Raw genomic sequence first — 11,558 nt, forward strand, 5'->3', positions numbered from 1 at the left:
GTGCGCAGGCATCTTGTTGAAACCAACAGTTTCCAACTTTTTTTTTTTTTGCGTGCCGAACATCGTTTTATTCGTAAGAAAATCGCGTATCTTGGAAAACTCAATAAGTGACAATGAGAAAATGTTTTTTTTTGTATCTGCTCAAATAACATCAGAAAAAAATAAAAACGGAATCAACAAATTTCTTGTCTCTAATTTGACTATCTCCATGTCTTCTATTGTTTCCGAAATCCCCATGATTATTATATATTATAACCTATTACAAATTATATGTTAGAATAATATATTATTTAAATAAAGTTTCTTTGATTATACCATTGTATTTACAATGATTATACGAAAAATGAAAACAAATTTCGCCTTAAGGCGTGTAACAGTAACAGTGCATTTTCCATGAATTTATCAGTACTTCCCAAATATCCTCCCACCAGGCCTCGGAGTCTTTCAATATAAAATTTTATATTCAAAAAGTCGGAGTTCATCAGTTCCTTGTAATACCATTGAATTTATATAACTATAAATTCAATGGTAATATGTCGCAAACGGCACCCAGAGGCGTAACTAGAGTATGGCAGGCATGGGCGCAAATCAAGGGGGGGGGGGCGAAAAAGCCGCTTTTATAAATAGGTATAAATATGTATATTAAAATATTTTGAGAGTGGAACATTATTATATAAGTAACACTTTTATGTTAAATTAAAAAAAATAGTTCCGACCCCCTATCGATGGACGGTCGGAGAGGGGTGCAAGATCGGTGTTTGCCATTGGGGCCATTGACTCATGATACGCCCCTGACGTCACCCTTCTGGATAAGGGTCGTAACATGCTCGTAATACTATTAAAGGAGATGTGCGAGAATTTTAGATAGGAATTAACAAAACAATTGAGCACTTTTAAGTAAGTACTGTATCGACAGTATTCGCGACTTTTCCTTCACGTACCGATCACTGTGGAGTACGGTACAATCGTCACTTGATGCGACACCGTTGTCTTTTCTGCTCGAACGAAAACTCGTAGCTTTGTACCCATATACCACATATCTATACGAAACCATAAACATTTCCTATGTTAAAGAAATAAAATTTTTGGAAATAATATCTGATTAAAAATGCCGCATTTTAAAATGTAAAGATTTAATTTATTACAATTAAAAACGTATAAAATTATTAGTGCCCATTTCACAGCAATAAAGTTAAATTCTCGAAATCATCGTCCCATCCAGACAATTCATCAGGAGGTATATCGGAATCTTTTTGGAATTTATCGAAGTACTGTGTATCTATATTACTCTTCAAAGATCTTTTAAATGGCGCCCTTAACTGTCCGGCTTGCAATAATTCCCAATCAAAACCCGTAAACCACCGATGATCTCGGATTGCCTGCACGCCCTCCTTTTGGCAGCCCAGTCTTTCTGTCGGCATGGACCTGCACAATTTTTTAATTAAATGGCCGGCTTTTCTCGGTATCACTTCCGGAAATGGCATAATACTCTCAATTCCGCGTAAGATTAAATTATAGGTTTTCATATAACTGGAATCGTTACTTCGAAATGGTGTTCTGCCCACGATCATTTCAAAGATAAATATACCCAGAGCCCAGTAATCCACCGAACGGTCATGGCCACGGTTTAGCACAATTTCCGGCGCCACATACTCCGGCGTACCCGCGAACGTGTAAGATCGCCCTTTTGGTCCCAGCTTCTTGGCAAAACCGAAATCGGTCAGTTTCAAATTTCCCATGGGATCCAGTAAAAGATTTTCTGGTTTTAAATCCCTGTAAACTATACTGCGTTCGTGTAGGTAGGCTAACGCCTCTAAAACGGACGCGGCATAAAACCTCGCCGTGGTTTCCTCAAATCTGCGCCCTTTCTGCCTTTGTAGCAACGACCATAGGTCTCCACCCAAACATGCTTCCATTAGAAAGTATAGGTACTTATTATCTCGCATGGTCTTGTACATTCGTACAATAAAAATACTATCGCAGCTTATTTGGATCAACTTCTCGTTGAAAACATGCTCCTGATGGTGTTGCAGCACCATATCGATCTTCTTTAAATACTTAAGGGCGAACACAAGCTCTTCTTGGGCTTTATGTTGCACTAGCTCCACACGACCAAAACCTCCCACACCCAAAGTACTACGTCTTTCCAAATCGCTCAATTGTATATCGATATACGGATTCTCAACTTTGTTTGATATTTTCGCTTTGTTCGTATTATAGGAAATGTTCTCTATGTCTTCTACGTTTCCGAAATGTAAAATAAAATCTTCGCGCGACAACGAGAAACATTCTACGCCCGGTGGATCGGCCACGACGGTGGCCTGCCTAACAATATCATTAAGTAGGGCCAGTTCTCCAAAAAATTCTTCGCGAACCATATTACCAACCTAGAAAAAGGGTTCGCTTAATAAGTAGTTTAGAACTTACACATATCATTATGATACGTACTTTCCCTTCATTTTCCCGACTGATTGTCACACTTCCAGCACTAATAATGTAGAATTTGTCCCCCTCGTCCCCTTGCTGAACTATAACTGCACCAGGAGCAAAAAATTCACGTTTGAGTAGGTCGGTTACTCGACTTAAGACCTCCTGCGGAACGGAATTTAATTTTGGAACGTTCTGTAAGAAGTTTAGTAATTGGTCTCGATGCTCAATTTCACTCTTCAGCATTAGTTTTTGGTAAACACTTTGTTCGAGCACCCAAACTCGCCCATCGCTAAGTGCTTCTATTGTTGCCAATCTTTTTGCATCGTACAAAATTGCCAACTCTCCAAACACTCGATTATCGTCAAATGTTGAAACCAGTTTGTTTTTAATTATAACTTTGTATGTGCCGTTTGCCGAAATGTAAAGTTGCGTTCCAACACTGCCCTCCTTTATAATAATTTCATTTTCTTTGACCGTTCGATCGTACATAGCGTCTACCACAGCTTCCAATCGACCACCTTCGAGTAGGTTCTTCAAAAATTCGTTCTTCTTAAGCGCATCTTTAATTAATTGTTCGTCTCTAAAATGCATTTGCGAATTACTACCGACAGTGTCATTATTTTTAAGTCTCACGCTTCAGATTTTGAATATTTGGTTATTTGAACATTCGAAAAATCTTCGTCGACATTCTTCGAATGGCCAGCCAAACCTGACCGACGCCTGTTCGCATCAACCTCATTAAGATCATCATCTGAAATAGTTAACGAGTCTGGGACCTTATCGACCTCATTGGAAATCTCGTCTCTTGCCTTGACCGGATTAGGAATTCCGTCACCATTGTGTTGAAGTACCTTGGTCGGAGCGGGTGGAGCCTGTGGAACGTTCCAACTACGTGACTTTCGCCACCTGCATAAAAACATGGCGAAACCTAAAAATATACATTTAGACTGATGTAAACATAAGAATGTAGCGAGGTACATACCAAACCGATGCTACACCAAGCGAACAAACTTAGTCAAGATAAGATTGTCTTTATAAATCAATTTAGAAACTGACGATAAAATTTTTAAAAAATGTGCTGACTAATTTTGAGATTAGATATGGTGAGTACATAAAGCGTTTTACGACCGGACCTGTTAAGAAGTTTACAAATTTGCAAACACAGTCACACCATTCTAGAAATGAAGTGAGTTATTCATACCGACTGATAAATAGAATTCCAAATTTCCTCACTGAGCAAATTTAACAATTGAATTAGAATGAGTGCACACTTTGTACCTTTCTGATTAAAGGTAACATCAGAGAACTGAGTAATACCATTTAATAAAAACACTATTTTTGTTCAATGGTGATAGATAGTTACCTATTACTTCAAAACGTTGCTCTTATCGGCATCAAGGATACATTTATATTTGTTTTATAGTGTGCTATTACTATATTTACTCGCCCACTGAAGTTGTGATTTTGCACCCAATATACCCTTGCTATGGTCACTATCTACAACCCAATTAAGCTACCTTTATAGGAACATAATTTGGCAATATAACTACGCAGATAGCAGATTATGGGACGTGAAGTCCTCTGGGATAAAAATCAAAGCAATGAGTCCATGACATATTCTATCCAACCCAAAGAGAAATTCTCTCAACGAGCCATTAGAAGTTCGTTATGACCTCCAACTTTTATAAATCTAGTTACAAAAAAAACATATGAATATCCGGTTTTCTGTGTTAGTAAATTTAAACATCAAGCAACTATGCAGATGCAGGAAAATTGCGCATGGCAAAACAACCTTGCACAATCCAATTTTAACATTAGAAATGTTTATGCTATCACGAGCGTTTTCGTATATACCTAGGTACAATACAAAGTTGTGATGTTTCGTTCAAGATGGGAAAAAACAACGGTGTCTCATCAAGTGACGATTGTACTGTACTCGACCGTGATCGGTAGGTGAAGGAAAAGTCGCGGACACTGTCGATACGGTGCTACTTAAGAGTGCTTATTTTTTTCTGTAAACACAATGTTTATTCAACCACAAAAAATTTGTTTAATTCCATCTAAAATTCTCGCATCTCCTTTCATAGTAACGGGCTATTCAACAACTGGTTCTTTTTTCAATAGATTTTTTGACAGATACGCGCCACTACTGTCAAACTAAACTGACATTTCTACTCTGTATTGTTTGTCATTCATGGAAAGACTTAGGCCGGATGTCCACCGCATCGGAACGACCAAGATCGGTGCGATATGAATCGTCCGATAAAGATCGCGCACGTGCGCTTCTATTGAAGCCTGTCCACAGGCTGGATCTTTTTCGGGACCGATCGAAATCGCAACCGACTATTTTCTCCCGACGCGACGCTCTTTCACGATCATTTGTCGGCAGTAGTGTGTCATAATAATCAAAAGTGCTGATAATCTTTCTTCTACCGTGACACATCTTCTGTAATTGGTGTCCCTTTTGGCAACTCATGGTCGAGCAATGTCAGCCAAAAGGAAAAAACTACTCTTGGACATACGATACATACATTTAAATTTGTGTTCATAATTCGCAAGTTTACGGGCACAAATGAAAGCACCTCTTTTTCTATTATTAGTTATGTACCTACGGATGTACCGAATAACTGTGGCGGCGAATTTTCTTTCTCCTGTGGTGCAAAAGCATGACAACTGCTTCGTCTTCACTTGACATTTATATGTCAACTGTCAACCCGATAAAAATCGTTTGAAAGGCGATCGACCTATGGACATGAATTGCCAATTTTAGTCGGCCGGATCAATCTGGATACGACTACAGTTGGACCGATTTTCGTCGCCCCGATTTGGTGGACATCCGGCCTTACATTTCAACAACGTCTAGAAATTGTTCAGATTTATTATGAAAATCACCGTCCTGTAAAGATGGTTTTTCGTGCACTTCGATCAATTTATGGTCGTCATGGTCGGCCTTCTGAACGCGATATTGGCAAAATTATTCGTAAATTTGAAACGGAATTTACATTATTGGATATTCAGCGTCCTGTTCGAGCTCGTCGGGTACGTAGGGCTGCAAAACATAGTGGCTGTAGCAGTCAGTGTCCGCGAAAACCGTCGTGAATCGATCAATCGCCGTTCTCAACAGCTTGGCATGTCTTATTCAACAACCTGGCGCATTTTGAAAAAGGATTTGGGCCTTAAAGCATACAATTTCTGGCTCAATGGTTTCGTCAATAAACAAAATTGTAGGATTTGGGCTGAAGAGCAATCCGAAGAGTTTCAAGTGTAACACCCAGCGAAAACTACGGTCTGGTGTGGTTTATGGGCTGGTGGAGTCATGGCGGTCCTTCAAAAATGATGATGGCTGGAACGTAACTGTGAATGGTGCTCGCTATCGCGTCATGATATCGGACTTTTTGCTACCTAAAATTGAAGCCCGTGATCTCCACAACATTTGGTTTCAACAAGACGGTGCCACTTGCCATACGCCTCGTGAAACAATGGATATTTTCAGAGGTCATTTCGAAGAGCAGCTGATTTCACGTTTTGGACCGGTGAGTTGGCCGCTTAGATTGTGCGATATTACGCCATTAGACTTATTCCTTTGGGGCTACGTCAAATCAAAAGTTTTTTCCGATAAACCGACGATTGAAGCATTGGAAGCAAACATTGTGCGTGTTATTCGTGAGATTCCGGTCGAAAGAGTGATAGAAAAAGGGGCTCAAAGAATGGGATATATAGATAATAGAACGTAGCTACGGTCAACATTTGCGGATCATTTTCAAAAACTAAATGGCAAACATGTTCTTTCAATTGATAATAAAGATTTCATCATTGCATCCAATTTAATGTGTTTTAATTACTTTTTAAAAAAGGACCAGTTGTTGAATAACCCTTTATTACGAGCATGTTTTTCTGAATTATATGAATAATTTTCTTAGGATGCCTGTAGTAGGTACCTATAGCGTGGCTAAAAAAAATAAGGCGCTTACTCTGAAACAGGCTGTATAGTAATGATGTAATAGACCTCTGCTTCCGCAAGTGTGGAATTTTTATATATTTTTTTTAACTTCCGCTTCCGTTATTATATAACGGAAGTACACAGGAATTTTTTAATATGGCAAAGTGCGCTGTCCGCTGTGATTGGCCGAACGGGACGCCGCGGGCGGGGTTTGTTTACTTTCATTATCTCATTACTTTGTCGCAACAATTCGTGCGTTTTACCGCATAGTTTAATAAATTAAATTTTTATGACGAACTATTCTAGTTTTATAATAGTACGAGCAGACGCGCCGCTTCACCACCCAAATGTCCCGCTCCCCGATGTACTATAACCTCGAGTTCGGCGGCACAGCCGCCTCAGCTCGTCCAATATTTATTATATACTTTACTACCTATTCTCATATGTACCAAGTGTACAAAAAAAATTTCATAATAATTGATCGAACCATTTCAAAGGAGCTCGACAACAAACATAATTACAGATGGTGTCTCTCTGCTGAACGGTATTATAAAAGTTGACATATGTCGACTGTCTGTAGTCAATTTAATTGGATAAAACTGACTACTTGTATTCAATTTAGTTAATATTTTAGACCCTTGTAATTGCGGTAGAGTACCTATGCTCTATTTTCAGCAATGGAAAATGAGCTCGAACAAATTTTTATAAATCTTTTGTGTTATCGCAACTTATGCGTATACATTTATCCAATCACCACCACAGATACAACCATGCTTTAGGTCTTTTGACATAATTATGCTACCTACATATTAGACATTATCATCCTTCAATAAAAGTTAGAAAGGTGGACCTTGTAGATGTCCAAAAAAAAACCATTAGGCTACAGATGAGACATCATGAAGTATTTAGCTAAGAGTTTTTACAAAACGATCATACTCTGTAAATATTGTATAATTCAATGTTTCAGTGGGCTATAGGCATGTTAGTACATCAGTCTAGAGTCTAGACTATAATCAGTTCACCCAACATATACAGTTAAGCCACTCCCAATAAATTTTTGGCAATATAATAAGTGATTGCATTTTGTTTTTTTCGTTTACAATCTTAGACCATATAGTACATGGCTATATGGTCTAAGATTGTAAACGAAAAAAATCAGTTAAATCACTTGAAACGAATACAGCTATTAACTAATAAAAAAGACCAGTTTACACAAAATTATAAAAATCGCATGTCACATTTACATGAGTAAGCTACAAAGCGTCATGTTTTGAATATTGACCTTTCAACACACAGCAGTAGTTTCAAATTATTTATTAGATACTTGTAAAAATCACATGTAAATTTAGAACGTACATGTCATATATGTATATGGTTTAAGAAACTGCAAATTATTACAATGAAGAAAAGTTGGTCTTACCAAGTATTCTCCCAAATTTGAGAATTTATATGTAGACTGCAGTGTAAACAAAGATTCGTTATAACTTAAGGTCTCCTACTGAGCAGCTGATCTATCCCGACCAAAATGTGTGTGAATACTTTTAACATGAATAACTTTTGTTTACACGGTAAGAGTATAAATACTTTCTGCAAAGCAGGACGGTCTTGACTGGTCTGCGGCATAAGGGAGCGAAATGTTGCGTTTAATCTGATTCCGTCAATGTTGAGTCATCTCCCACATTGATACTACGATGTCTACCATTTGCCACATTTGGTCTTCTTCGGTTTGGGTATGCCCGATTGAATTCTGCCAACTTTCAACAGCACATTTTCACGGATTGTTCAAATAACGGATGAAGGTCTTTTATTTTAAATGTGGCATTTTTTCTTCCATACATTGCTTACAGTATGCCCAACTTCAAGTTTCGCCTATAGGAAATACTTCATGCCTTCTTCCCCTTACGTTGCTCCAGTTACGTAAAGATTTCCTGTTCCTTGATAATACTATCAAGAGACCTTTTCCTGTATCTATGACAAGAACAAAATGCATACCATGTAAATAGTATTTTACATTATTAGCCAGGTAAGTGAGTTTTTACTGGCGATAGGAGAAGTTGACTGGCGAGCCTGTCATCTCCTAGAGCCAGTAAAAACTATTACCTGGCGTATAATGTACAATATTTTATTTGTTACTCATTTGTAAACGTAAATAATTAGTTCTTAAATTGATCTTGAAGAAATGTCTAAAATATCATGTGATCCATGTAACAGAGACTTCGCATTAATTCTGGCCAATGAAATTACTAGATTACTAACTTGTAAAATTTTTACAAGTCTGCTGTCAGTTTTACAAGTCAGTAGCGTTTAAACATGACGTTTACCCGTTTGCGTTTTGTCTTGTTAATCAACGTTTACAACTGAGTAACAAATAAAAATTTTTACCGACCGAAAACAAGTGTTCTTGATCGAAATGTTGGCAGGTCATTTTTTAGGTGGAGAAAAAGCAGCTCCCGCTACATTCATGGTCATATCTAATCCCACGAAAGAGTTTCTACTCCACAATCACTTCACTACCTTTCAAATGACACAAATCTTTAAAGACTATTTTGTTTGTATAGTGGCCGTTTAGACCACCAAATTTAAGCGGGGCTTAGCTTAAGAGTAGTTTAAAATCCATTGCAACGATTATTGGGACAATGGTTGCCATGAATTTTAAGCTACGATTAAGCTAAGTCCAGCTTAACTTTGTCATAAACGAATAACAGCAAATTGGGGAAAGATAAATACAAAAGGCAGTGACAGATGTCAATTCAGATTAGAATTGGAAGTAAATGGTATTTCGAAAATTCTGCCAATTAATGTTCATTTAAACTTGCCGGGAATTTTTTGGGAGGAGCTTAACTGCATCTGTTGGGTAAATAGATTAATGAAATTTTAACAAAATATGTAGCTGTAAGACATGATTTACGAATTAAGATACAATAATAAAACAACTAAATATAGAATGGTTTATTCTTTATTAATTATAACCATACGAGTTAATAATTGCTGTGTGTGGAGCAATTTGCTTACTTTGTTTCTCAGTCGCGGCGCGCGTGATCTTACTTAATTTCGAACGAAGACGGATGCTTGCAGCAGCACGTACTTTACGTTTCGTTTCGAGAGCCTCCACAACATCCTTGTACTTCCAGCCAACTTCATCGGAGATACGCCCAACGTCACAATACTAAAATTCAACCACATTGTCATCCATACAAATTTCTTGCAAAAGCTGCACTTACCCTACGTCCTGGTCGAAGGCATAGCATACGAAGCGCACCAGGTACTACTACACGTTTCCTCTTATCGTACGGAGGTGGAATTCCTTCGTAGCATTTTAGACGTCTAAGTGCTTGCTTTCCACGCTCAATTTTGTGTGGGACCATGCCTTAAAATAAATCTCTTTAACTTGAACTTTAGACACGGAGGCGATAAATAAAACATATCAAAAATCATACGAAGTTTAGTTACATATTCTATTTCAAATAATGTAGGTAAGATGTATTATAATCACGTAATTATACACAAGTAAGAGTAGATTAAAGAAAAACTTACCACGAACTGTCTTCCAAAAAATTCTGGATGGTGCCCTAAAATGGAATGGTCCACGAGCGGGATTTACATTACAGCGTTTACGTAAGAACGCCAAATACTTCAACTTATTCCTAAAATCGTAAGTGTAACAGCAGCAGGATGTAATCGTAATAAACCCACCTGAAGAAATTTCCGGAAATATTTAATTGTTCACATCTTACTACGATAACTTTGTCTCCTTGTAATAACGTTTTGGCGACCACAGCTGCTAAACGCCCAAGTAAATGGCCTTTGCCGTCTATAATAACCGCCTGGAAAATGAAAATGCTGTCAATGCACGTGTTGATATATTTTTAGGTTAAAAAATTTGAAAGCGAGCAAAAAGTTAAACTGAATAATTTTTGCCCTCGTTTACAGTTAAACAATTTCGTACGCTTGGTTTTATTAAACACATAACTAAATAATTAACAAATTTTTATTCACCTTTTCACTAAAACCCGTCATGTTTCTCAACAATCATGAAAAGGAGTTCGCCGGAAACTAGTAACCAGAAGAAGCATGACGTTTTTGGTTACTTTTACGGTTGGTATTTCCGTAAGGTCTGCGCGGTATTTTTAAATTTAATTCACTCGCGATTTCTTCTTTCTGTACTTGGTATTTTATTTAAAAACTCAAAAATTAACACATGCTTGTTGTAAGAATTGGGCTTATTTATGATTTTGACAGAACATAGTTCTGCCACGTTCATATTCAACAGTTACCATGGACTAATTACACTATTTTAGTGCATACATCACATTTTAGCTAATTTATTAGATACACTGTTATTCAAGGTTCCGTTATTTATTTTATTATTACATCGTCATAATACCTATCCTTTCCTATTCGACATATCAGATCCAAAATGTTATGTCTCTGGATCTCTGCGTCTTGGTTTCCATCCCAGATAGAATACACATTATCGTTTTTATTTTTCATTTGTCTATTATACCTATCTGTCGTATGAGATATATAAAGCAGTCTATGACGCCCGAGGGCATAATGGTTTGTCATCTCATCTCATTATGCCCTCAAACGGCCTGGCAAATATATTGATGGAGTTATATTATGTGATAAAGAAAGGTGCTATTGCTACTTGATTCGTATGAAGCACTTTAATGTTGGTTAATAATAATCCATTACATTTGTATATTAGAAATGCATTAATTGGAACGATGAAAAATAAAATTTTGTATGCCCCTCAGGCATTACTCGATATTTAACTCTCGAGCGACTTTCAATCGCTTGGGTCGGCGGCCCTCGGCATAAATATTGCCTTAATGCCCTTAATGCATAAATATCTATTTTGTTATATCTGTGATAATCGCTGTTTAAAACACACCTGAGCGAGTGAAAAAGGCAATTAAAGCACGCTGAGTTTAAAAGGTTTCTAAGTAACGTTAATATAACATAAAAATATGGGTAATCTTTCTCTGAAATAAAAAATCCTCTCAGATCGCTTTCTGCAAATGCATATTGGCTCGTATCCTTTGTTGGAAGCTTTCAAAAACGCCCTTGGTTTATAGTAGGTATGCTGCCAAATCTTTTAGTCACAGTATTGATTGAAGTTTTGAATGAAAGCACCAAAGGGTTAGGTAGAAGATTTAAATACCTTTGATATTTCCTTTATATATGC

At 37.3% G+C, this 11,558-nt stretch overlaps 2 protein-coding genes across 2 annotated transcripts; both read right to left on the reverse strand.

Moving 5' to 3' along the window:
* Positions 1 to 1,116: 1,116 nt before the first annotated feature.
* Positions 1,117 to 3,710, reverse strand: LOC116170816 (cGMP-dependent protein kinase, isozyme 1-like). Its single transcript, XM_031487336.1, has 4 exons — positions 3,413 to 3,710; positions 3,064 to 3,358; positions 2,449 to 3,010; positions 1,117 to 2,387 (listed from the first exon to the last, which is right to left on the reverse strand). Exons 2-4 carry the CDS (start codon positions 3,348 to 3,350, stop codon positions 1,179 to 1,181), a joined length of 2,058 nt encoding a protein of 685 aa, XP_031343196.1. The 5' UTR covers positions 3,351 to 3,358; positions 3,413 to 3,710; the 3' UTR covers positions 1,117 to 1,178.
* Positions 3,711 to 9,304: 5,594 nt separating this feature from the next.
* Positions 9,305 to 10,507, reverse strand: LOC116170820 (60S ribosomal protein L13a). The gene is made up of 5 exons (XM_031487342.1): positions 10,367 to 10,507; positions 10,064 to 10,194; positions 9,905 to 10,014; positions 9,592 to 9,737; positions 9,305 to 9,536 (listed from the first exon to the last, which is right to left on the reverse strand). Exons 1-5 carry the CDS (start codon positions 10,385 to 10,387, stop codon positions 9,330 to 9,332), a joined length of 615 nt encoding a protein of 204 aa, XP_031343202.1. The 5' UTR covers positions 10,388 to 10,507; the 3' UTR covers positions 9,305 to 9,329.
* Between the last annotated feature and the right edge of the window lie 1,051 nt (positions 10,508 to 11,558).

The sequence above is a fragment of the Photinus pyralis genome, unplaced genomic scaffold (genome assembly GCF_008802855.1).
Source record: "Photinus pyralis isolate 1611_PpyrPB1 unplaced genomic scaffold, Ppyr1.3 Ppyr1.4_LG5, whole genome shotgun sequence".
NCBI classification, from domain to species: Eukaryota; Metazoa; Arthropoda; class Insecta; order Coleoptera; family Lampyridae; genus Photinus; species Photinus pyralis.